Here is a 26,565-nt window from a genome sequence, read left to right on the forward strand (position 1 = left end):
ACCATGCTCCACAGAGGGACCCCACACCTGAGAAGACGGCTGGACTTGGAAGACAGTGGCATACCAAACAGGACATGGACACGATGGGTAATTCCAAAGTTTACTTCCCTCGAGGCACACGACACAGGTGAGGGGAGGACTCACACATTCACCCTAACAAGACACAGGCCTGAGCACCACCTCGTGGAGGGCAGCATCCACTCACAGCACACGCAGCCACAGCCGTGGGCACCAGGAGGGGCCAGCAGGCAGGGCGCGGCACCAGTCTGCCGCGGCTCTGGGTTCCCGTCGGCATAAAGCAATAAATACTAACACAGGACATGCAGAAGGGAAGCCGGGGCGACGAGGGAGACAGGGGTGGGGGTTTTCTCATACATCCAAGCACAGTGGCGACATTTCAAGTATTGCAAGGAAAACCACACGTTTCTGTGCATGTGGCACATGACCTCTGAACCTATACCATGGGCACCACTGACCCACATCTGCCTCTGTGGATGCTCAGGGATACATTCAAGTAAGGCTGGCAAAGCTGAGCCAAGCCAGGGTGGGCAGACCAGGGAGGCCCAGGCAGGGCACCCTGAGCACACCCCACCCTGGGCCCTGGGAGACAGGGCTCCGCCCAGCCCAGAAGCCGCCAGGCAAGAAGCCTTGACATCAGGACCGGCTGTGAAGCCCCGGGGAAGTTCTGCATATGTTACCTTTCCTGTTGCACAGAAGGTCCACCCTCCCCTGCCCACCATGTTCAGGTGGGGACGGAGGCTGGGCACTGCCCATCCTGTGGCCAAACAGCAGGATGGTGGGAAGCAGCCAGCCAGAAACACCCATACTGCAGTGGGTGCCCGGCAAGAGAGCCGTGCCATACCCTGGCACCCGTCAGGCACCTCCTGCCCCCCACAACATGGCACCCACAGCAATGTTCAGGCCTACCCACCCTTCCAGAGCAATTCCTCAAACACCTAAAATTCTCTCCTTTGAACAACGAAAAAGAAAGAACTGCAGAAAAATAAGACACATTTTAGGAGTAAAAGTGTGAAAGAGGACATCTGTTCTGCGTTTGGGAAACTCGGTGCTTCACACTGTCCCTAAGAGCCTTTCAGCCCACGGACAGCGTCTCCTGCAGGGCAGCGGTTCCTCCCAGGACCACACCAAGGGCTGGGGAGGCTGTGCACACACACACGCTGGCAGGTCTCCTCGTGTGTATACACCTATATGCGTATCCACAGCTCCCTGGTGTCCACGCGCGTCCACATGCTTCCCACAGAGCAGGAGAGGGTTCTTGCAGTCTGCACCGTCCATGCAGCTCTCCGGCAGTCAGCATAAAGTGCACAGGTGGCCCACAGAGCTGGGTGGGTGGTCTCAGAGGAACAGTTCCTATAGAGAAGGGCAGAGACCCAAGGACACACCCTTGTTCCTGGGCAAGCGACTGGGCAGTGAGCCCTGAGGAAGAAGAGCTTGCTTTGGCATGGACACAGCAATGCTGTCTCAGGGCCCCGCCTGTCCTCAGGGCTGCCCAGGGCTTTGGAGGGTGGCAGGTACCACAAACACCACCTGCTACCACTCGGCGCCTGTGCCTGCCACGGGAGGCAGCCACAGGGAACCAGTTTGGAAATCCTGCAGAGGGAGGGAGCTGTCCCTGGCACCCTGCAGTTCACCTCCAGCAAAGACCAGCAGCCTCTGAAGCAGGAGACACACCACATGGTGGGGCTTGAACTCCATGGCTCCACCTAGTGGCCCTCCCAGGGGCCTGCGGCGCAGACTCAGCACCATCAATCAGCCACGGCTGGCAGGCCTGTCCTGACAGTCTGGCCAGCACGTGGACCCCACCCCGCAGGGTTAGCAGAGAGGGTCCAGCCCCTCGGGCACAGCACACCAGGCAGTGGGTCAGGCGCAGATGCCAGTTAACAAGGCCGAGAGCCTTCTCTCGATGCACAGCTTGCCTGCAGAGGGGAGGGAAGGTGAAGTGGACAGATGTAGAGCCGCCCTGCGCACCCAGCCAGCCTGCCCTGGCGACCAGCCAGCCTGCACTCACACTTGGCCACACTCTCAATGTCTGCCTGGTCCGTGAGCATGCGCTGCAGCCCCTCCAGCAGCAGCAACGCCTTGTGGTAGCGCGGCACACAGCCCTCCCGGTGCTGGAACATCTCATCCAGGGCAGCCGACTGCACCTGCGGGCAAGGGCAGAGCTGGGCAGTGTGGCACACCTCCTCAGCAGGGGACACATTGAAGCACTGTCCCATGGGGTGCAAGCCCAATGCTCCGTCACCACCGCTCACAAGGCCAAGGGCAGTTAGAGCTGTGGATGCCCCCAGAGTGGGTGTCCCACTCAGCCCAGCGTGGCCACTGTGCTATGAGCTTGGCCTGGGGACACCTGCCCACCATGTGGCCCAGAGCACTCGCTTACTGTCATTCATACCACCATTGGTGACAAGGTGCCCTGACGGCAGCCCGAGGGGGGAGCGAGAGGCAGGGCAGGTAGGCCTATCCCTGTGGTTGGCCAGGCTTTTGTTATGTGTGACTTATCTCAGGAAAGCAGCCACAGAGGTCCACAGAAGCATGCCTGGTACCCCAGTGTGTGGAGAGCAGGTCTCTGTTTTAGTTGGGGAAGGTGAGTCTCAGGCAAGAGTATGACCAGGATGCAGCTGGACTGTGGAGGTGGCCGTGGGCCAGGTCCAGGGACGCCCTTGCCATCTGGCTCCCCAAGCCAAGAGACCAGCAGCAGCCCAAAGCCCCCATGGGCCTCCAGGGTCCCAGCACAGCAGCCCGCCCTACCATCTGCACAGCGTGACTGAGGATGAGCCTCTCAGCGGTGACACCATGGATGCCGTCCAGCAGCCGCTGCTTGTCTAGGAAGAAGCGCTGCAGTCGCAGGCTCAGGCCCTGACAGGACACCACGCTGGCCTTGTACAGCTCGTTGAGCCTGCGGACCACTGCGGCAGGGAGGAGGACACAGGTGAGGTCAGCCCAGGCCCGCCTTGGCCAGGGAGGGCTGTGTGACAAGGGAGCTCGTGGTGGGAGGGCTGGGCCAATGCCCAGCATGGAGGACACCCGGGCAGGGAGCAAGCACCCAACCCACCACAAACCCCAAGGCTCCTGGCCTCCACGCCAGGCTCAGCATCACCCATAGGGGTGAATGACCCCAGTGGACCACGCCAGCTGCTCCTCCACCTGGCCTGGGCTGCCCATGTGGCCTTGTCACTTGTTGCCTGCCCACTGTCCCCGCTCTCACATCCGCTGGCTCCTGCCTCCTTGGACCCACCCCCTCAGCCATGCCACCACAGCCCTCACCCTGCTTCACGGTAGATGAGAGGCAGAGCTTGCCGGCCCGGATCTGGTCAATGGCGGTCTGCAGGCCTGAGGACAGGAGCTCAGCCACCTTCAAGTACAGCACCAGCTGCTCTGCGAAGCTGCAGGACAGCCAGCAGGTCAGAGGCGCAGGTCCTGCCCCAGGACGCTGCCCACCAGCCCCACCCAGGGCAATACCCACCCCCACTCGCGGCTCAGCAGGCTGATCTGGTCGGCCACCATGCTCTCCTGAAGCTGGCACTCAGGGCCCCCGGCCCCCTCGCTGGCACTGCCCTTGAGGGCAGCGATCTCCAAGACAAGCTGGACGAAGGCAAGTGTGAAGCGCAGGCTGTGCAGGATCTCCGTGTGCTCCTGCTGCAGACAGGAGGGGCGCTCACTGCCAGCACAGGCGGGGGCACGCCCACACCGCCACCCCACGGGGCCTCACCTCCATGAGCGTCTCCTCTGGGAGATCAGGGGCCTCAAAGGTCACAGCCCCATCCAGGTTGACAGAGAGGGGGTCAGCAAAGCTGCAGCAATGGCCTGGGGCAGGGAGCTCAGGGACAGGCTCACTGCAGGCCCCGGGCAGCAGGTGACGGGCAGAGGAGCCAGCAGAGCCCACTGTGGGAGATAGCTGGTGATGGAGGTGGCAGCCCCACCCCTCTCCTGCTCCACAGCCCCCAGTCCTGCAGACTCCACACTAGGGCCCAGGTGGCCTCAATTCACACCCCACTGTGGCAGGGAAAGCCCAGCAGGCCACATTAATGCCCCCCCGCCATTGGGGGTCCCACAGGACCCCACCTGGGGCACTGCAGGCTTCCGCACACCTGAGCCCACATCTACCCAAAGGTGGAGGCACTTGAGGCCATGAGGGTGCAAGGTTCCCACCTAGCGGGGCTAGGTTCCAGGGAAGGTAGGGTGTCCCAGAGGATGGAGCAGCCCACTACCTTCACTGTGGAAGTCACAGGCCCCAGTCCAAGTCTGTGCCAAAACCGGGGGCAACTGGCCTACAGAGGACAGCCTGTCAGGATGGCTGAACACAGAGACTGGCGTCCTGGCCAGGGGCCCAGTGTCCCAGGCACCGTCCCTGCTCAAGGTACAATCTAGAAGAGCCACAGACCTTGCTTGCTGACTGGCCTGGACACCTTGGGAGTTGGGGCTGAGCTGGGATGGCCCTCTGCCCATCTCATAGCCTTGGGGCCTCGGAACTACCTAAAGCTAAAGGATCCCCAGCCCCAGGTTGCTGCCTCAGCCCCAACAGGTCCTCACCTGAGAACATCCTGGTGCGGGGTCCCTGGGGCGGTGTGGTCCCACTGGGGGGAGAACCCACAGTGAAGACCACTGGGGAGGGGCTGCTGGCTCCACCAGCACGGGCTCCTGGGTGCAGGTTCCCTCCGAAGCCAGCAGAGGGTGCTGGGAGACAAGGAGGGCTCAGGGCCTACTCTGGGGCAGTCCTACCCCGCCCCCAGACATTGGCCCCAGCCCCACCGGCCCTCAGCCATTGGCCCCAGCCCCACCGGCCCTCAGCCATTGCCCCCGGCCCCTGGCCCACCAATCTCCATGGGCTTCTCCTGCAGGCTGTCTGTGCTGCCAGAGTCGGAGGAGGCCTGGGTCCCAAACGCAGCCTTGAGCAGCAGGTCAGTGAGGCGGCTGGTGCTGAAGGACCTGCAGATGCACAGCTGTAAGCAGCCTGGCCCCGCACAGCTGTCCTTGCAAGGACAGGCACAGGCGACACCGTCAGCCCTCCACCCACCAAGAGCAGATCCCACCAACACCTGCCTCCGACAGGCAGCAGAGGCTCAGGAGGGAAGGACTGGCTGCAGGGCAGCCAGGTCTGAGCCAGGATCACTGAAGCCACCACAGCGGGCACCAAGCAGCATGCTGAAGCAGGACAAAGCTGGGGAGCTCGCCTCCCACCCCCACTCACCGGCCAAAGGGGCCCCTGTTGTCCTCGGCAGGCCGCAGGCCAGAGCCCAGCTGCTGCCCCTGAAAGGGCCCCACCTCTGAGAGATCGGGCAGCGTCCGATTCCGTGGCGGGGTCATCACCACGCCCTGCCGGGCCAGGAGAGCCAGCAGGTTCTGGGAGCTGGGAGCCTTAGGGAAGTCGAAGGAGGGCAGGGCCTGGGGACAGAGCAGCCCTGAGCACACCTGCCTGGGGAGCCCCCAAGCGATGCGAGGGTGAGGCAGGGTGCTGCAAGGGGCCAGCGGGCAGGCACAGAGGCCATCACACCTAGCAGCTGGCTGCAGCTGTGGGTCCCTCTTAGACGAGGAGGCTGAGCCCGAGTGTGCTGACTCTCCCTCACCCCGTCCCTTAGTCCATACACCCCAGGAGTGGCCAGTCCTGCTACAATGCTGTGCTGCCACTGGAAGTTGGCCTCCTAGGTGCATGTCCCCTCCAAAGGGCGGCCACGGGGTGTCACATTAAGGACCAGCCACAAGTCCCCATTCTACAAGGCTTCAACACAGGGCAGGCATGAGGTCACCAGGGGCTGGCCAGCCCTTAACAGAGGGACCTTGAAACCTGTAGGGCAGACTTGGTTCTCTCACCTTGGTGGGAGAGCCCAGGATGGGAGGCAGGGGGTTGCGCTGCAGGAAGTCAGGCAGCTTGGGAGAGCCACGCAGAGACCGGCAGGGCTGTAGCACAGGAACTGGCTGGGGAGGGCTGGCCTGTGGTAGGCTGAAAGCTGCTCCCAGGGGGTCCGTAGGGGGCTTGGGGAGCTTGGGCCGAACAACGTGCAAGTCGGACAGGTTGGGGGCGCTGTGCAGACGGCAGCCAAGACCCGGGGCCCGAGGGGAGTGTTCGGGCACGGAGGAGCCTAGGACCAGAGACCAGGCCTTAGCACCTCCCAGGTCCTCAGGCACTCCAGAAAAGGGACACACGGGGCCACTGCCGCCACGCCCTCCCCACACATCCCTGGGCCCCACAGTTACTCTAGGTGATGCCTTTGCTACACTTTGCAACTGAGGAAACCAGCAGAGGGACTGAGAGGCCCGTGCAGGGGCACACAGCTGCAGAGCAGAAGGGGCTGTGAACAAACAGCCTCCAAGACCCCAGCAAGGAGACCAGCCACCTGACCCCATCCACCTTTCTGTCCTCAGGCCCATGCTGACTGTTCCTACCTGGACGCGGGGACCTTCCAGCCCGCATCTCGGCTCCCTGTGGGGAGGGTGCCTTACTCCAGCCCGGCCGCTCAGGAATGGTTCCAACTTAAAGGAAAGGGTCCCAGGGTCAGACTGGGACAGACTGCAGAGTCCCTCGTACCCCATATAAACCTCAGTTAGCCAGTTCTGCTCAGGTAGGGACTAGGCCAGAGGCTCACCTTGAGGAGATGGCATGTAGGGCCGTCCTCCACCCAGGGACAGCTTCCTGGCCAGGACAGCTCCATCAGGGTGGGATGGAGGAGATGGGCTAGCTCGGGCAAAACCCAGGGGGCTGGTGCTGCCTGACCTGCGGATGGCAGAGGATCTGCAGGTGCAGCAGACCAGGAGGTGAGGCCCTAGCTCCTCACCCACGTCAGAAAGGCAAACAGCCCTGCTGCTGGCTCTGCCCTCACTGTGCTGTCCAGGCAATGCAATGGCCTTGGAGCAAGCACCAACAAGGTACTGACCAACCAGGACCCTCTGACTCCAAAGCCACAGTCCTGCAGGGACAACTGCTAGCCCAATCTGCCTCTCGTGAGCTACAAAGAAAGCACCCCTTCCTCCCATCTTCTCTCAAAACTGGAAAAACTTTCTGGCATGGTGGCGCCTGCCTGTAATCCCAGTGTTGCCAGCTCGGTAATTTAGTAAGCCCGTAGGCAACTATTTTTTTTTTTTTTAAAGATAGAGAGAGAGGGAGGAGGGAGGGAGAGAGAGAGAGAGAGTGAATTTTTTAATATTTATTTTTTAGTTTTCGGTGGACACAACATCTTTATTTTATTTTTATGTGGTGCTGAGGATCGAACCCAGCGCCCCGCGCATGCCAAGTGAGCACGTTACCGCTTGAGCCACATCCCCAGCCCGGCCGTAGGCAACTTAGCAAGACTCTGTCTTAAAATAAAAAATAAAAAGGCTGGGGACATGGCTCAGTGATGATGCACCCCTGGTCAGCAGGGTTTTGTAAGCTCAGGACACCTTGCTCACATGGTTGGAACAGCACTGGACCCAGGGAGCCAAGAGCGTATGGTACTGACCGCACAGTGCACAGCCAGGACTCACCGGGGCGTCTGGGGGAGAGCTGGAGAGTGCAGATTCTGCTCAATGCGCTGGTAGTTGTGCACCTGGGTGGGGACCGGGATGGGCACCGAGGCTCCACACCGACTGCTAGAGAACGGGCCAGCCCGGCTGTGGAGGGAGGTCAGGCTCACTGAGCAAGGGTGCTGGGGTAGAACCAGGCCCAGACAGCCTCGGGCAGGGGCCGCCTGGCCACTGGCCCAGAGGGAGACTCCAGTCAGAAGGTAGGCAATGTCCTCAGGTATACCCCCACCACCAACCCCTTGGCCCACGGCCTTTAATGGGATCCTCCCTGTGGGGCTGGGGTCCAGCCAGGTCTGATCAAAGGCAAGGCCTCCAGACATAGCAGACCTTGCCAGGGAGGGGCAGCCACCCCACCTGGGCCCTACTTACCCAGAGGGGCTGGGGGAGCTGCTGCAGGTGGGAGAGGGAGAGGGAGATGGGGTCCGGCCGTGGCTCTCCAGGCCGGCAGAGGCCACCAGGGAGCTCCTAGTGGACAGAGGACAGGGAGGCACCTTTACCCACTGTGGCACAGGCCCTGGGCTCTCCCCATCCCTAGACTTCGCTGGGCCCAGCAGTCTGGTCCTTCCCAAATGGCCTCCACCAAGGTGGGGCTGGACAGGCAGAGATGATACCAGCCACTCTGAAGGCCCACCTCTGTCCCTCACAGGGCTTACCCGCTACACAGCAGACTGTCCGGCGGGGGCTTGGCACAGGCCACCTCAGCCACCAGGTCCCCTGTGGGTGGAAGACAGCATCTGGCCTAGACATCCCCATCCTCTAGGTCCCACCCTGCCCCCACCTCTGCTCCATTCCTCCCCACCCTCCTCTGCTCCCCACACTCAGGTGGAGACTCCAGAAGGGCAGCTGTGAGCTGGCACTGCATCTCTGTGGATGGGACTTGGGCAGTGAGATACAGACTGGGAAAAGGGGACCCTGGGTGCAGCCCCCAATCTAGGCGACCCCCACACTACCTGCCCCCATCTCTCCCACTCCACAAACTCCTGGACCCAGGGCCTCTTCCCAGACTGCACTTCTCTGGGATGGATGGTGAGGACGGTGATCCCTGACCCTGGTGAGGGGCCAGCCTTGCCAATCCCCTGCCAACCCAGAGCGTGAGCTGATTGGACATGCCAAGGGCCAGGCTGAGTCAGGCTGCTCCTGGCCAACACCAGTGCCAGCCAGGTCCCCAGAACAAGGAGGGGGAGCACAGGATCCAGTGGTAAATTGTACATCCCCAGCAGGCAGTCCCAACTGCTAAGGGCAGCTTCCAGTCTGGTGTGGGCAACAGGGAGTGCCAAACACACAGTGGGGGATGCCGGGAGGACTGCAGGGCAGCCTGGAGATGAGGACTGCCACTTGCTTGCAGAAGGCCTGGCCCAGGGCAGCAGAAGCAGGCCCTGCCTAGGGGGCCAGAGCCTGGAGTCTTGGGCCTCTGATGCTGGCTGACCAATAGGTGGCGTCACCTATGCTCCAGGTCCCCTTCAGCACAGAAAGACTCACTGACATGCTGGGCTGCTGGGGCTCTGGAAGCCCCTCCTGACTGCCCAGGGGAGACCCCACACAGAATCACTCGCACATCCCGCAGACAGGGCCACTGAGCTCTGCCCACCAATCCCTTCCTGCCTGCAGGCCTCCTGACCTGGAAACTGGGCTGGGACCATGACGAAGTCATCTGTGTCACAGGAGTCCTTGCTGCTGCCAGCAGAGTCCCGGGAGCCATGCAGGAAGCCGGCCGTGTCCGCTGGGGAGGTGAGCGTCTTCTGCATGTGGGGCATCTCCCCTAGGGACTGGCGAACAGAGGAGGCTGATGAGCCAGGTCCGGGCCCCAGACTCTGAGGACCAAACCACACCTCTTCTGGGCCCATGCCTCAGTAAAACCCAGGGCCAAGGGTGCAAGCAACAGGCCTTGCCGTTCTTCCCCTCTCCGCCCCTGCTCCTGCTGTGTGGGGCAGCAGGGGTTACCAGGAACTGCACCTGGAGGCCCACCACTGAGCCATCCCCCATGCCTTTGTTTATTGTGAGATGGGGGGTGGGGGGGTCTTGCTAGGGTGTGGGGGGTATTGCTAGGCATGCAGTACCACTGTGCCCAACATACTTGCTCCTTGAATTTCAAGACACAGAGGCCTGGCCTCATAGTCACGTTGCCCCCAGAGCTGCCCACAGCACCCCAGCCAGGTGGCAGGGGCCTGGCTCCCAGCTCCCTCAGGCAGGCGCTTGCCCCCGGCCCCCTGGACCTCACTGTTCTGCTTCTACAGCAGAAAGCGCCAGGCGTCTGGTGGGGACGCTCTGCTGGGCGCCAGCCAGGACACACAAGGCCTAGACTCTGCCCAGGGCAGCTCCACTGTGCTCACATTTGGAGCCAAGGGCACAGGCACAGTCACCTCACTGCACACTGGACAGAGGCCAGAGCCCACACACCAGCTCATCAACACCCACCACGAACACCCCTCCCAGAGGCAGGCGCTCAGAGGATGGGCAGGGCTCTACCTGGCAGCGTCATGGAGCGACCCCTAGGAGGGCCACCACTCCCTAGTACTGCTCAAAAGCAGCCGAGGCTGCGTGCCCCTGCGTACTCCTGCACCAAGTGGCTGGTGTGCAGCCTGTGCCTTGTTCAGTGGTGCGCCCTGTCTCCCAGCCCTCCCTCTGGAGCAGAGTGTGCTCCTGCACTCCTGTGGCTCAAAGTACCAGCCCAGGCAGGTCCAGCAATAGGGCTGGAGCAGGCCCACTTACCGGAGGGGAGGCAAGATGAGAAGTAGAGCTACTGCTGGAGCTGCTGCCAGACCCTGAGCTCGGGTACGAGGGCACAGGCACTGGCGGGGCTGGGGAAGAGTACCAGTCAGTCTACCAACATTCTGAGGACAGGGGCTGTCTGAGGCCACTCAAGCCAGCCAGCCTAGGTCTGGACAGTCTCCAACACAGCTCGGTGGAACAGCTCCCTGACCTCTGACCAGTGGGGGGCAGGGTGAGCATGGCCTCGAGCCACCCACTCTGTGCCCTGCACCAGCACTCAGAAACCCCCCACCAGGCCTCATTCTGACAGCAGCTGGAGTGAGCAGCAGGTGACCCACCTTTACCCCCACTACACCATGGCCACCTGCCACCCAGTCCTGGGGCCCAGGCTGCAGCAGGGCTAAGGACCCTTGGGCACCCCCACCCTCCTGAGAGAGGGCCTAGCACAAGGCCCATACCCTATGCCCTCACTCCCCAGCCCAGCACAAGACACCTAACCGAAACCTAGGGAGGACATCAAGGCCCCTCCTGGGACCCTAGGACCCATAGAGACTTACACTTCTTAATGGAGGCACTGGCGTCCAAGAAAGGGTGATGAAAAAATTCCTCTGGAGAGGAAGAACAAAGCCTCAGGAGTGCTTCTCACTCAAGCTGTGGGGTCAGGCAGGCCCCAGACCCCTGGGCAGAGGTGGGACTCTAGCTCACAGCATGGCCCCCTGTGAGCCTGGGGTGCTTCACCATCTACTGGATGGGGCTTCCCAAGGCAGAACCAGGTCTGCCAGCCTTGCTGCCAGGGAAGGAGCTCAGGTACCCGGGGACCCATTCATGCCACTCCCAGAGATTAGAGGTGCCACAGTAAGGCTCATAGGAGCCCAGGTGCCCAGACTCCGACCATCAGCTGGAAAAGGAAGCCAGAAGCAGTACCTGCCACCCAAGCAGAACTGCTGAGAGGACAGTGCCCTAGGAGCATGGGAGTGTTGGGGAGGGAGTCAGGGGTTTGACGCTGCCATGTGCGTGGTGGTGGTGGGGGCAGCTGCCCCAGGCCATTAGGAGGCGAGCTGTGTGCACTCACCGAAGTCCATGCGGTCTTTGTGGTTGCGCTGCAGCAGAGCCAGGAGCAGCTGCCGCAGGGGTGCCGACGTCTCCCGGGGGATGCTGGGTGGGCAAGAAAAAACAAGCTAATGGGGCTGGTGGGGCACTGGGCAGAACAACCAAGGGGCAGGAAGCACTTACACGGGCACAAGAGTCTTGTTCTTCTCGTAGAACAGGCGCAGGTCCTGAGGGCTGCTGGCCTGGTGGGACAACGGCATGAGACTCTGCTTCCGCACAGCCCCGCTTTCTGCTGTGGCCAGGTTCCCTACCTGGCTGGCCCATGGCCAAGACCACAACCCAGCTCCCGTGCCTGGGTCACACACACTGCCTCCCTGCCGACCCTTGCCAAGCAGGGCTCAACCACCACAAAGGAAGTATAGCATTTTAATGAGCCAGGGACCACAGGCGGGAGTGGTCACCTGGAGCGCAGTACTGCCGCCCACGACCCATACTCATTCCCTGCCTCCTCCTCCTGCAGAGTGACAGGCAGGATCACCTGGAACGGAGCCTTGCCCGTCAGGCACTGGTACACGATGGTGCCGATGCTCCACAGGTCTGCCTTCCCATCATAGTGCTGGGACATGATGACTTCAGGGGCCTGTGGGAACATGCCAGCGCTCGGGCACAGGACAGGCACTGGAGCGCAGTGACTGGCAGCAGATGCCACACAGGCACTGGCTCAGGACCAGCCAACCCGAGCTGACTTGGCGGAAAGGCACCAGCACACTGGCTGTAGCCCAGTGCCTACAAGGTCAGCTCTGGACACACAGGTCAGAACCCAGGGGCTAGCACCCTCAAGAGCCTTGGGTGATGGGGCCATCCCCACCAGGCCCTGCTTGGGAGATGCAGCAAGGAGGAGGCCACGCACCATGTACATGGGAGAACCGCAGAGCGTGGCTGCCATCATGTTGCTCTGGAGGTACCGGGCGAACCCAAAGTCAGCTGTACGGGAGAGACATCAGGAAGCTTAACTTGGGCTGGCCACTGCCAGGGGTCACCTTCAGTAGGCCTCACTAATCTTTCTTTTGGGATGTGATGGGGGTTGAACACAGGTGACAACTGAACTGCACCCCCAGCCCTCTATTTTTTGAGACAGGGTCTGACAAAGGTGCCCAGGCTGGCCTTGAACTTGCAACCCTCTTGCCTCTGCCTCCTAAGCAGCGGGGATTACAGCTCAGGCCTCACCGATCTTGACGCGGATGTGATTGGGGTTCGCACGGCGCCCCCCAGGGTTGGACAGCAGGATGTTCTGGGGCTTGAGGTCACGGTGGATGATGCCCTTGCTGTGCAGCAGCCGCATGGCACCTGCAATCTGCTGCAGGAAGAGCCTGATGGTGTCTTCGCTCAGGGTCCGCATGGCTGCGAGGAGACGTGCGCTCAGGGGACACAAGCCACCGCTGCCCAAAACATTCCCAGGGTGCATGGGGCTGAGCCCAGGAGGACAGGAAGACTGTCTGGACTGTGCCTACTGCCTGGAGAGGCAACTTCCTACTCAGCTGCAGCCTACCTGACCCTTAGCAGGGGCCTCGTCCCCACACCACCTCACGTCTCACCCTTCACACCAAACACTGCCAGCCCTCAGTGCCAGCCACAGGCTGCTGGTCTTTCTCAGTTTATGTTTCACTCTCTCTGCCTTTTAATATCTTCCTCACCCCCAGACAAGCAGCCAGCATGGCAAGGGGTTCTAGGATGAGCCCCCAGGGTCCTGGCCCACCATGACCTCCAAAAACTAAGTACTGGGCAGGTGACCTTGAGGCGGAGCTGAGACCCTGCCCAGGCTCCCAAGAGGCCCTGGCCCCTGCCAGCAGCAGACACAGGGCCAGTGGGGAGGACCCCGTGTCCAGGGTAGCTCCAGTGGTCCCAACTGGGCCACCAGGCATCTTAGGACCAGGTGTGGTGATGCAAGCAGGACAGCCAATCCTGGGAGGGAGCAGAAGCAGGTGGTGGTCACTGGCACCCAAGGAAGGAGACCATAGGGACAACCAGCCAGGACAGGGCTGAATCCAAACATGCACACTGCAGACAGACACAGTACCAGGGAGACACAAACACCCCACACAGCCCCTGCAAACACACGCACCTGGAGACACCCCCCCCCCAGGGACCAACCACACATTCACCTCAGGGGCAGGCTCACCTGGCTGGTCACCACACACAGGCAGGCAAGCCAGGGAGCCCACACTCACACTCAGGTCACAGAACTACCCTTGCAGGCAGGTGGCGCCAGAAGCTGGCCTGGGGCTGGCATGGAGCTAACCTGACACCTGCAGAGCCTGGAAGCTGGCCAAAGACTGCCTAATCACTAAAGGTCATGGCCCAGGAGCAGAGTGGCAGCCATGGGGACAAGAGCAAACACTGGGCAGACAGCATAGCACAGCACAGCCACGTGGTAGCTGATGCCTGCTATACACCTGCCAGTGGCCCAAGGGCCAGGACCACTGGCTTCAGTGCCTGACCCTCACTCATAGGGCACCTTGTCCCATCCAAAAGATGGCACAGAGTCGCATCAGGGTAGGCCCTCCCCACCTGGAGTATGCTCTGCCAGCTTTGGCCCCAGCCAGAGTCCTTCAAAATCTACACATGGAAATCCTTCCCTCACAGTGATTATGGGGAAGGGCTATGGCCAGGCCACGGGGAATCCTGCCCTCATGAGAGGCCTGAGGGAGCCCATCTGTCCCTTCTTCCATGTGAGGCCTTAGCAAGAAGCCACCATGTAGGAGGGCCAAATGGCTGAAGCCCATGCAGCCTCTGCAGCTGTGAGCTGGTAACCCTGCTGCTCATGAATCACCCAGTCTGAAGGTTTCTGTCAGAGCTGCCCAGTAGACTGACAGGTGTCAATACTCCTAGGAGGGAGGTCCTCCCCACCTCCTACACACAGGGCAGCCTCTGGGAAACACCTGGGAGGGCTGTGAGGAGTCCCAGGCAGCACTCCAGTGTTCTGCCAGTGCTCTGGGGCCCTCCTGTCCCCTGAACTCAGCCAGTCAAGCCAAGAGCCGCTGTTCCCGCCATGTCACATGACCAAGGCTGCAGGCACCCTTCCACCTGCAGGCCCCACAACAAGGCCCCCGTGGTGCCCCCAGCCCATCCCTCTCCACCCCCTGGTCTGGTCTTGCCCACAACTGCCCCCACTCCCTAAGTGCCTCTGCTTTGAAAACACAGCCCTCTGACCACCCTGGCCAAGGCCTCTGCCTAGCACATGGGAGGCACTCGACAGACTGTGAAGGAGTAGATAGGCGAAGGATGGAATTCTAGTGGTCTGAAGTTGTAGGGTCCCCTCCCATCTGCCCCAGGGGCAGTTCCTGCTGAGCCAACCCTGGGCTGTTAGCACTGCCCTGTTGTGATGCGTCTACTCACTGTGCAGGTAGTCAGCCAGGTCCCCACCATTACAGTACTGCAAGAGACCAGTGCCACACGTCAGGCACGGCCAGGCCCCTCCAGCTTGCCCAGGCCCTCAGCCCACACCCACTCCCATGGCAGGTGTTCCAAAACCCTGGGCCACCACGCCCCTCCCTCCGTGGCTCCCAGTGCTGTGGGCATCGGCCCACCAATGCATGGAGCCTCTGCCCCTGGTGACAAGGGACTGCCTCACTCCAAGCTTGACCTGGCCCCACAGGGACTCACCTCCATGACCAGGTAGACGGAATTGGCCATCTCCTGTGAGACAGAGAGAATGCTATGAGAGGAGGGAAAAGTGCCACCTGCTCCCACTGGGGCACAGCTTTGGGGACCATGGGCACCCTCAAGCTCCAAATGTCCATGGGGCTTCAGTGAGAGTGGGCATGGCCAGGCCTGGACCACTCCGCAGGGTCAGGACAGGATGCCTGAGACCAGGGACACTGAAAGGTGTGTTTGCTGTGTTCTATGGCTTGAACATGGGCTTGAGTGACAGGAGCAATGGAAAACAGGAGGGACCCGGGGAGGGAGTGGACCCAAGACCAAGGGCCTCTATCAAGGGAAGGGCCTTGTCCCTGAGTCTGACAGGGTTAAGCATGAATGGTAAATCCTGGCCAACAGGAGCCTCTAGGTAAGGAGGGCCAAGGCCTGGGTGCAGGTTGGCCTTGACCCTCAGGCTCTGGAATCAAGGACGACAACAGATCATGGGTTGCTGCTGCTGGGCTGAGTAGGCAGGTAGAAGGAACCGAGCTGACAGACCCTAACTGACGGGGCTTGGGCCACTGCCCAGGCCAACCCTCCAGCCAGAGGCATCCTGAGCCATCTGCCCACTGCCCCGCAGGGCTAGTTTCCAGCTGACCCTCAGCTCACACTGACCTACATCCAGGTCAGTGGCACAAAACCCTAGACATGTAAAGGCCCACTGCAGCAGCCACCTGGTGCGCCTGATGACCAGTGGGCACCAGGTGCCTGCCCGGAAGCAGTGCTGCCCCATGACTCGCTCATGCCTCACCCCAGTTCTTTGACAAGCACCAGCGCCAGGGGCCAGCCGAGCCAGGAGGACTTGGTCTTAACTGCCCTGAAACTGTGCAGGTGGCACTCCTTCCCTGAAGCAGGGCGCCCTGCCAGGAGAAGAGCAAGATCTCCCCCTCCCTTCACAAGCACAGAGCAGAGCTGGCCTTGGGGACAGTGGAACAAGCCCTGTCACCACCAGCCTCTTCTCCATTCTGCAGCCTGTGGCCGGATGCACAAAGACCCCACTCCAGGGCACCTGGAAGAATCTACACCCTGCTCCACCGCAACTCCAGACGTGCAATGCCTCCAAATTCAAGTGGGAGACAAAGAGGGTGCACTTGTGAGCCCCAAAGTTCCCACAGTGGGGGCTGGCATCCACCACCAGGGGGATGACAGAGTGCTTTCAGAAGCCCACCAAGACTGAGCACACACTAGCTGAAGGCCACACTGACCGGCCCCAGCAGCCAGCTGCCACCTGTCAACCCCAGACCCCAAGCATGTCCTTAGACATGCCCTGTCCCCATTTGGCAGGACCAAGTATCCCTGACACCTGCTCAGCCAACTGACCCCTTGGGAGGACCAGGCCTGCACATGTACACTTCTAGGGATGGACATAAAGCTGCTGAGAAACACCCTGGATGCAAACACAGTCCCTATGAACAATACCCTACCGAGCCCCAGAGCTGCGGGGTGGGGAGTGCTCAAGGCAGCCACAGCACACAGTGTGGTCAAGTCCCGGTAAGGAGGACTCATAAGAGGCACAGGACAAGGGGAGACTGTCCATGCAGGCCTGTGCACTCTGCTCCTCGAGTCCTGCCTGAGCTCACCTGCCCGAGCTCACCTGCCCCAGCCCAGGGAAGAGACAGGAAGCCCCGGCAGTGGCCTGCCTCCCACCGGATCTTCCTAGGCCAGCTGGGGGAGAGAGCACAGGTGGGTGAGTTCAGAGTCCCCAACTGCAGCACGACAGGAACAGGGCTAGAGAGACAAGAGACAGGACAGTGGGACAGTGACAGAATGGAGGAACAGTCAGGGACCATTAAGCCAGAGGGACAAGGAACAGGATAGAGAACAGATAGGAACAGGACAGAGGGAGAGCCCACAGTTCTAACCACCCAACAAAAGTCAGGGCCAGGAGAGGATCAGGGCAAAAGGTAATGGAGTTAAAGACCCAGAAATAGGTGCGGCAGCAGCAGCACACACCCCTGCTTCTTGCCACCCCCAGGGAGGCCCTGTCCAGGGAGCTTCCACATCCCAGCCAGCAACCAGGGCTACGGGGCCTCTTATCCTGGAGTCACTACCAGAGGGTAGCCAGGTAGGAGGCAGGCCTTCTCTCAATCTTTAGTTGCACTCCTTAGGATGTGACCCAGCAGAGTCCAAACTCACTCAGCAAGCAGGGACAGTGACGGGGACAGAAGCAGGTGGGGGCATATGCAGAGGTAGACCATATCCCCAAGCTGCTCACCCAGGATTGCAGGGACAGAAGTCCTGCTGCCTCTCTCCCACTGGGGGATCTATGAGTCACAACAGCAGTCTCCTGCCTCTCCAGAAAGACAGAGCTCCCTGATGCCAGAAGATCCCTTGTATGCCCACACAGCAGGAGGCTTTGGCCCCTGGTCTACACCATCTGCTGCCCACTCTGACCAGGGCCCTCCCCCAGTCCTGTCTTTACCCAATGGCCTCTGCAATGCTAGGGACTGCAGCTCCCAAGCCTACAGGCCCCTGAGGGTTCACAGATGGCACGCTGAAAGGCCTACCCTCCCAGATACCCTTCTAGCCACCACCCCAAGGAGGAAGGCCACTCACATCCCCAGGGAGCCTCCTGCAGCTACCCACCTGCTGTGCTGGCTCCCTGAAACCTTAATGCTGTCCCTGGAATTCACAAGCAGCCACAGGCTATGTGATACCAGCACCCCAGTCTCCTCTCCATGCCCCTTCCCACCCACTCTGGCCTAGCCCCTGCCTAGCCACTCCCAGAGGTGCTTCCAGACCCAGGACCCAGGCAGGCTTGGGTTGTTCCACCAAGCCACACAGAACTCAGGCTCCAGGAGACCAGCTTAGGCCCTACACCCACCCCTCTGCTAAGACACAGCTCTACACAGGTGCCTGGGACCTGTGCACAGTCACAGAGCCTGTACTCTGGCCCCCCAGTGCCCACTCCGATTCCAGGCCTGCCTGATCTCCAACAGGGATGCTGACTGAGGCCACAGTAAGTTAGGAGACACGCCTGGAACCACAGCCAAGGTCAGCTGGTGCCACTGTCCATCCTCAACCTTGCTCAGTGCCAACACCAAACCAGTAGCAATCTGGAACTCCATGCCCACCAGGGGCAGCTCTGCCACATCACCTCAACCCCTGGCAAGGACAAGAACAGGGACCAAACCAGAAAGCCAGCAGGGCCTCCAGGAGCCCGGGTGGGGGACTGTCTCAAAAGTGGCATGCCCAGGCCTGGTCCCAAGCCCCACCCACATCCACTGGGGACCCTCCCTGTGGGAAGTGGCTCTCTCTGGGGCCCTGCAGGGAGCGGGGCAGAAGCCAGATCACAACCTGATCACCACAGCTGATCTGTTCCGGCCAAGCCCTGGGCCCACCCAAAACAGGCATCAGGTTCCACCTCCAAAGCCACTTAGCAAGACTTGGTTTTCACAAGTTCCCTAGGGAGCTGGGGCCAGGCAGGCCTTGGCACCCAGCCAGCCCCATGGACACCTGGAGGGCCAGTGATGCCCCAACACACAAGGCCAGAGACTGCAGGGCAGAGGGAGCCACTGGCCCCATCTCACTCTCAGGGCAGGACTGGGGAGCCTATCACATCCCCCACACAGGCTGCAGGCGGACATACCCTCAGGTGTTCTCACGGCTCTCCCTGCGTTATCACCCCAGCCCAGCAGGCAGTTACATCAGTTTAAGGGAGAAACAAGGCAGAGAAGTTGGGAGCTGAGCCCAGTCCCAGCTGACCTCAGGGTAAAACGACGGCTGACAGGCTGTCCATGAAAGACGATTAACACCTCTTTAGCAAGTCAACCAGGTGACAGAACAAAGCCTTTGACAGGTACAACTCCAGCAAGGGCCCTGGGGACCAACCTGCTCCCGTGGGCTGGCCCTCTACAGGAGGCAAAGCTAGCTTCAGAGGCAGTGTCCTGGGCAGCTACACGGGCGTCCAGGCACGTAGGAGGCAGCCCCGCCCCTGGGGCACTAAGGTGCTTTGCTTAATAGGATCCCAGCTCCCCACCCTCAGCAGCCCCACTCTGGTCTGGTGATCCTGGGCTGGTCTGGTGGGTGGCAGGCAGGGCTGACCTACTTAACTCCTTTGGGGTGGCTCCTGAGCTCCAGAAGGCAGCAAAGCCATAGCCATGGCCCAGAAACGTCCTCTCCACCTCCCCAGGCTGCGTTTTCTGGATAGCTCCCAAAAGGGAAGAGATGCCTGGTTCCATCCCAAGGAGGAAGGCCACTCACATCCCCGGGAGCCTCCTGCAGCTACCCATCGTTGCTCCCTGATCCACGTTTGGCCTCTCTGTGGCTTAATGCGAACCTTCAGGCAGGCCCCTAAACCCAGGGCTGCTCACTGGCTGTGGCAAACTGGGTGTCCTGACCCCTAAGGGCAGGACCCTCTACAGAAATGCAGAGGATGTTGCCAGGGTTAGCAAGGTCCCTCAGAAAGACAAACTGCATACCCCTCCCTGAGACCCAGCAGCCCTGATCCTTGCACACCACTGAAACCTATCAGAGGGATTCTTTCTGCCGCTGAGCAGAGACTCCACCATTTAGGGACGCGCGCGCGCGCGCGCGCGTGCACACACACACACACACACACACACACACACACACACGGCAGAACAGTCCCATTGTGGGACACCACAGCCATGAAAAGGAGATTCCTGACCCAGTGACAGAAGGATGGAATCCCACTTCTAGCTCAAGGTCCAGCATGGGTAGGTGTCAACAGCCAGGCTCAACTGGACACAGTGACGCATGCAGGAGGATCACAAGTTCAAGGCCAGCCTCAACAACTCAGACCCCAACTGGGCTATCAAGCTCAGACTTGACAGCCCAGGTTAGTCCTAACTAAGGCCTGCCCTCGGACTCAGCCCCATGCCAGGAAGTCCATCTGCTGAAGTCTAGCTCCACACCAAAACAGAAAGACACCTGGATGTGGCCCAGTGGTTAAGCACCCCGTTCAATCCCTGGTGCCAAACAGAAACAAACTTTTAAAAAGTGGAAAGCCAGTCCTGTGGCTCCTAAGCGTGATGCCTGGGTTTTCAAGTCTCAGGTGACAGCTGCCTCTCAACCTTTGGTAGATGTTGACAAGTTACTGCCTAATGTAAAAATACTGATAAAACAGGCAGTCTGGAGGGCTGAGGTTGTGGCTCAGTGGTAGAGCGCTCGCCTAGCATGGGTGAAGCTCTGGGTTCAATCCTCAGCACCATGTACAAATAAATAAAATAAAGGTATTGTGTCCACCTACAACTAAAACATACACACACACACACACACACACACACGCACGCACTTAAGAAGAAAAAAAAAAACAGGCAGTCTGCAGAACTGCCTGGAACCTGGGCCCCATGCATAGGCCTGCCTGGAGCAGGGCCCCTGCTGCTGTACCCTGCCCCCACAAGGATTCTCTCAGGGAAGGGGGCAGAGCCAAGCCTTCCCACTGCTGCCGCAAGTGCTCCTGACACACCCAGCTGGCAGGTGCATCAGGAAGCGGGGTCTGTCCGCAGGGCTCAGTGAGTCACAACTGGGCAACCCAGCAAGGCGTCTGGCTGTGGAGAACTGGACAGACAGCGTGCTGGCCTCAGGAGGTCACCATCAGCAATTCCATGCTGCCACCCTCTCCAGAGCACACTGGCAAGTGCCAGGCCTGTGACTGCAGTTCCACACCCTGACTCCCCTGGAACACGGGCAAGGCCAGTCACTGCACAAGAAATGGGAGGGGAACGAGCCCACTCCGACCCTCTGCACAGGTGCCAGGTGCTCAGACAAGAACACGGCGCCAAGGGCAGCTCAGTGTCACAGTGGTCACTTCGTACACACAGGCCCTAGGCTGTCTCCAGGTCCACCACAAAAAAGAAAGGGAACAGCAAGATTTAAGCTACACACCTCCCAGGCCTGATGCTACCTTTTTTTTGTTTTGTTTTGTATCAAGGATTGAACCCAAAGGCACTTGACCACTGAGCACATCACAGCCCTTTAAAATTTTTTATTTTGAAGCTGGGTCTTGCTAAGGTGCTTAGTGCTTTGCTAAGTTGCTGAGGCTGGCCCTGAATTTTCAATCCCTCAGCCTCAGCCTCCTCAACTGCTGATGCTACCATTTTGTATAGCAAAACAAACCAAAAACCACCCCTGAGCAGGGCACTAGGGGTACAGTACTTGCCTAGAAGGTGGGTTCCATCCCTAGCACTGCACACAAACAAAAGAACCCCACAGGGGCTGGGGGTGCAGCTCAGGGGTAAAGCACTTGCCTAGCACATGTGAGGCATGGAGTTTGATCTTCAGCACCACATAAAAACAAAGGTATTGTGTACATCTACAACTAAAAAATATTTCTAGAAAAGAACAAAGAAAACAACCCCACCAACATACCAAAAACAAAAATAACCTTATAGACCAAAAAAACTAGAGTTGGGGGACTGGATCAGGGGTAGAGGGCTTGCCTAACACAGCAAAAAAAAAAGTATAGATAAACTGGGAGAACTATTTGCAAACTATTACAAAAGGACTAGTTTTCTTAATACATAAAGAGCTCCTACAGATCAACAGTAAAGTTCACATAGCACTTACTACTCAGCAGGCACTGTTCCAAGCGCTCACCATGGACTGTCACTACCTTCCTACTGCACATCACAACAGACACCATGAGGCTATCTGACCAAGGTCTCAGGTAGGCATCTGGTGCAGACAAGAGACCCAGAAAAGGCAGCATGGGGTCCACACCACCAACCCCAGTCCCAGCTAGCCTGGGAAGGAAAGGATCAAGAGTGTGCTGCAGACCTCTGCAGGGGGATCTCTTCCCAGCATGCACACTTCCAGCTCAGGAAGAAAACCAGGGAGACATCATGTCCAGCTCTACCCAGCCAAGCCGACTGGGAGCCGACTCCAGGCAAGGATGCAGGAGTCAGGCTGCTGAATGACCACTGGTATTGCCTCTCTGGAGGGCAACTTGGCACCAATTACCCAAACTAAAAACACACAAGCCTCTTGCCAGGAATTCTACTTCTAGGAATTCGTCCCACAGATCTACAAGCAGCAAAAGTTCAAAGACAGTAGCGACCACATTTTCATGCACCGGAAGCCCAGAATAACCATGTGTCCATCAGCAGGAGGCTGGTGAAACCAGTCATGGAACATCAGGTCATGGTACCATGGCTGCACAGGCCCGCAGCTAACACCCTGAGCTCACAAAATTGACAGTCCAGGTTAGGACACCTGCCCTTGGACTCAGCCCCATGCCAGGAAGGGCCAGGCTGGAGCCTGCCCATCTGCTGCAGTCTGGCTCCACACCACTGAGGGTACAGGTGGTCACTCTAGCAAGGCCAAGGTACCATTCTTCTGATATGGACTAAGAACAGTGTGCATAATAAGTCACAGAGACTTCCAGCCATCTCCAGTACAGATGTTCAAATTAAAAAAAAAAAAATCAGTGAGGGGTAGGGTCATGTTGTGCTGTGGAGGAATCACATCTACTTACAGAGGCCCAGAAATAACCAGGCGCTCAGAGCAGAGAAGACAGTGGAAATCCATCTGGACAGAGTTGGGAGAATGACCTCTCACCACGTTTCCATTCGTAGTGTTTTAGGACTTTAAAAGCCAAATCATTACTTTTTTCCTCCTTGCAGTACAGGGGATTGAACCCAGGGACACTTTACCACTAAGCTACATCCCAATCTTTTTTGACACAGGGCCTTGCAAAGTTGCCAAATTGGCCTTGAACTTGGGATTTCAGGCCTGTGCTACCACGGTCAGTTACTACCTATTTTTAAAAGCTAGGGGTATGGCTCAGTGGTAGAGGGCTTGCCTAACATGCAAGAGGCCCTATGTCTAATCCAGGTCAGGAAAAAAAAAAAAAAAAAGATTTGTAAAATCAAGATGATTTCTCCTGGTCCTGGTGTCTGTTTCAAACATCTTTTGGATGCAGGGGACAGCCTTTACTGTGAGGCCAGAGAGGGTGGAGTCCCAGCACAGGAAAGGCTACGGCTGGCATTTTTCAGCACTTCCTCTGGGCAGAGGAAACCACAGTATTGCCAACCCTGGAGGAAGTGGCATATGCCCACAATCAGGTATGTGTGGCCCAACTGGAACAGAACAGGGACCAGGGCAGGGTTGGAGGATACCACCAGCCCTGGGCACTCCAGAGGTTATAGATGGTCACCTGCAGCCCAACCCACGTCCGCCCAGTCCCAATGGGACTGGAAACACCCAGGCACAGCAATGCGGGGGGCCTGGCAGGAAGCAGAGTTGTGTGGGCCAGAGGGATCTGTTCTTTTTCGGGACTGGCCATCGACTCTACCATGGGTCTTTCACAAATGCATGGGTTGAAGAGTACCCGGGCAGTGTGGCCCTGAGGACAGGCTGAAGAACATGGCCAGAGGAGAGATGGAGAAAGGGAGACAACGAAGAAAAAGGGGCTGGACTGGGGAGAGAAGAAATAAAGGAAAACAAGGGGGGGGGAGGGTAGCCTCCTGGACCAAGAACACAGTGTCTTCTTTGGCTTTCCAGGTACTCCTGCCACCCTGGACCTGGGCCCTGCCCACACGTCACAATGTGTCACAGCCCCCAAGGCCACAGCAAAGCTGACAGCGGGAGGGAGGAGGAGGGAGGAGGCCACCAAAACATCACCGCCGCCTCCCGGGAACTTCCCTCAGTCAGGGCTGGTCCCTAGCCTCAGTAAACAGGTTTTAAAGTCATTAGTCAGCACTTCGCCTGGCAGACCCACACCTAGGTCCTGGATCCCAAGCCAGGTATCCAGGAACCCCAAACCATGCAACCATGGGGCACAGGGTCCTGGGAGACACCATGGGAAACTGGCTAGTCAGCAGGGTGCCAGCTAGGCCTGACTTGGCCTCTGGCTTCTCTAGTCCAGCAGGCTCAGCCCCAACTGCCAGCAAGAAGGAATCTCCTGCAGCCCCTCCCCCTCTGGGCCTCTGACGCAGGGAGAGACCAGCCAATGGGAGGCCACCGGACAATGTCAACAAACACCCAGCCAGCCAGACAGGTGGGCCTGCCTGGGTCACCAGACTCAGATAGGGCCACTGGGTCAGACCAGAGGGGCAACAGTGGGAGGAGTGATCAGGACACCCCAGCCCTGGTGGTCTCCTCAGGCAGCCAGACTAGCTAGAGGTTCTCCACCCAAAGGAAGCTAGGCCCAACTGGGCAAGAGATGGGGTCTCCAGGGTCAGATGAATCATCAGAGCTGTGCAGACCAGACACCCTATCTCCAATTCAATGCCCAGCTCCCTCCACCCACTCTAAGATGCTGTCCTGGACCATCCACTACCCACCAGACCTCCAGCACTGGGCAGCCCAGGGCCTGGGAGGGTAGCATCACCCCTTCCCCCACCCCCACATCGGCCAGAGGCCTTACCTGGAAGTCGTACAAGGCCACAATGTTCTCGTGCTTCAATTCCTAGGACGGAAATCCAAGTTTCTCAGGAGTGGGCGAGAGCCAGCCCACCCTCCTCCTTCTTCAAGGCGCTAGCTCACCTTGAGTATTTTTATTTCCTTCCCCAGCAGTGTCTGGGACTTGGCCAGATTCTTCTTGTTAATGCACTTGACTGCGACCTCCAGGTCGTGCTTCTGAAAACCAAGCAGGGACTTTCAGAGCTACAGCCACCCTGAGGGTTGCCCCCAGGCTAGGGACACAAAGATGCCCCAGGGTGACTAGCATGAGATCGCAGAGTAGGGGGTCTCTGAGGCAGCCTGAGTAGGGCTCTTGGCTGGGAACTCGGATCCCAGGTAGAGTTTCCAGCCTGGCTTTCTGGAGGTGGGGGTCCCAACTGGGTTTAAGGCTGCGATCCCGGGAGGGTCTCCAGGGCCGGGGTCCCAGACTGCGGTCCTGGGTAGGCTTCTGGAGCTGGGGTCCGGGACTGGGTTCCGAGTGGGTTTCCCGAGCTGGGGTAGGGGAATGGGGTTCGGTCTGGGGTCTCGGGTGGGCTTCCGAAGCTAGGGCCCGGCTGTGGTCCCAGCGGGCGCCTCACCCACCTCGCGGTGGCGGCCCTTGAAGACCACCGCGAAGGCGCCATGGCCGATCAGGTCCTTGCGGGAGAACTCGAACCTGCCCACGGTCTCGGTGCCGCCGCGGCCGGGCTCCATGGCGAGCGCGGGCCGCGGGAGCGGGCCGCGGGGCGGCGGGCCGGGGCGCGCGGGGCTCAGGCGGAGGCGCGGGCCGCGGCCCGAACGCGCGCGCGGGGCTGGGGGCGCGGGGCCGGGCGCGGGTGCATCGCCGGGGCCGCGCGCCCCATCGGGCAGGCCGGGGCCGGGTCCCAGCCCCGCGGGCCGCGGGCCGTGCGGCGCGCTCCCTCGGCGTCCGCCGCGGCGCCCTCGCGACGCTGGCAATCCGAACCCACTCGGACTCCGACGCGAGTCTGGCTCCGATTCGCGCCTCGACCGCGCTCTGGCGTAGACTGCGACTCCGACCCCAGCGGGAAACAAAAGAGCCGCGGAGCTCGGGCCTCGGAGCCTAGGACGCCGGCGCAGCCGCACTGCGCGGGGGCGGGGCCTGGAGGGGGCGAGGCCTGGCGGCGGGGCGGGCCTCCAGGGTCTAAAGGGCGGCGGGGAGGGGCCTGAAGGGGCGGGTACTCAAGGGCAGGGCGGGGCCCGGAGGGGCGGGGCCTGCCGGAGCTGGGACCTATACGCGGTGGAGCTGATGGCGAAGGGGCGGGGACACCAGGGGCGGGGCTGCACGAGGCGGGGCCTATCAGGACAGGTCCTGGTGGCTGATAGAGTGGCGGCGCTGGCGCAGCCAACGTGTAGGAGCAGGTTCGGGTTGGGGCTACCGAAGACCCTGCCCAGGAAGGATGGGGTTTCATTCGTCCGGATCTTGCCTTATGTGCCATGTCTTTGCAGTCCTGGGGCTGCCCAGTCCTGTTTCCCCCTGGGATGTGGCATATGAATCTGAAAACTGAGATCTGGACAGAATGAGAATGGCTTCATTAGAAGTTATGCACTTGTCTTCCAGGACCCGGATGTAACCCGGTGATGCCTTGCATGCTTGAGACCTTGGGTTTAATCTCCAATGCCAAAAATAATAAGAAGAAATAAAGCTGCATTCCATAATGTCAGGTCATAAGCCAAAATGGTTGCATCTAAACCTAGGAAAAGTTAGACAAATCCTGGTGCATCTATCTCGCAGAGTAATGAACCTGCGCTGATAGGCAGTGTTAAGTATCTACGTGCTCAAGTGTAAAGTTCTCCAAACTATAAGTGGAAGCAAGATGCAGACGAGCATACTATGCTATTATCTGTGATGATGAGGCCATTGGAGAGATTTTGTGTATGCAGGACACCTATGTGTGCACATAGCAGTTTAGAAACTAACAGCTAACCGGTCCCTATCATAGGCCAGGCAGTGTTCTTTAAAGGTATTTATTAATTGATTTATTCTTCATGATGATTCCTGAGGTACCTGATGCCCCCATTTTACAGATCAGAAAATCAAGGCCAAGAGAAGTTAGGCAAGAAAACCAGCCAGAGTTCTAGCCAGGTGGGTTGGTGATAGCACACACCTGTGATTCCAGCAACTTGGGAGGCTGAGGCAGGCAGATCACAAGTTCCAGGCCAGCCTGGGCAACTTAGCAAGATCCTGTCTCAAAAGAGTGGGGGAGTTGTGGATGTACTTCAGTGTTC

General features: G+C 59.6%; 1 protein-coding gene across 3 annotated transcripts; it reads right to left on the reverse strand.

The window, feature by feature from the left end:
* Positions 1–86: 86 nt before the first annotated feature.
* Positions 87–25,055, reverse strand: Ulk1 (unc-51 like autophagy activating kinase 1). 3 transcript variants are annotated; one of them, XM_027951995.2, is made up of 28 exons: positions 24,922–25,055; positions 24,424–24,516; positions 24,305–24,346; positions 14,941–14,973; positions 14,674–14,710; positions 12,505–12,678; positions 12,188–12,261; positions 11,816–11,917; positions 11,461–11,519; positions 11,300–11,382; positions 10,785–10,835; positions 10,228–10,316; positions 9,137–9,284; positions 8,172–8,232; positions 7,888–7,983; positions 7,480–7,605; positions 6,603–6,730; positions 6,403–6,489; positions 5,830–6,098; positions 5,210–5,403; positions 4,835–4,947; positions 4,552–4,695; positions 3,731–3,903; positions 3,485–3,657; positions 3,286–3,404; positions 2,770–2,927; positions 2,030–2,165; positions 87–1,937 (listed from the first exon to the last, which is right to left on the reverse strand). In XM_027951995.2, exons 1-28 carry the CDS (start codon positions 25,030–25,032, stop codon positions 1,882–1,884), a joined length of 3,129 nt encoding a protein of 1,042 aa, XP_027807796.2. In that variant the 5' UTR covers positions 25,033–25,055; the 3' UTR covers positions 87–1,881. The 3 variants fall into 3 exon arrangements, with proteins under 3 accessions (XP_027807796.2, XP_027807795.2, XP_027807794.2); XM_027951994.2 differs by having other exon boundaries at positions 3,485–3,654; positions 6,603–6,748; XM_027951993.2 differs by having other exon boundaries at positions 6,603–6,748.
* Between the last annotated feature and the right edge of the window lie 1,510 nt (positions 25,056–26,565).

The sequence above is a fragment of the Marmota flaviventris genome, chromosome 1 (assembly GCF_047511675.1).
Source record: "Marmota flaviventris isolate mMarFla1 chromosome 1, mMarFla1.hap1, whole genome shotgun sequence".
NCBI classification, from domain to species: domain Eukaryota; kingdom Metazoa; phylum Chordata; class Mammalia; order Rodentia; family Sciuridae; genus Marmota; species Marmota flaviventris.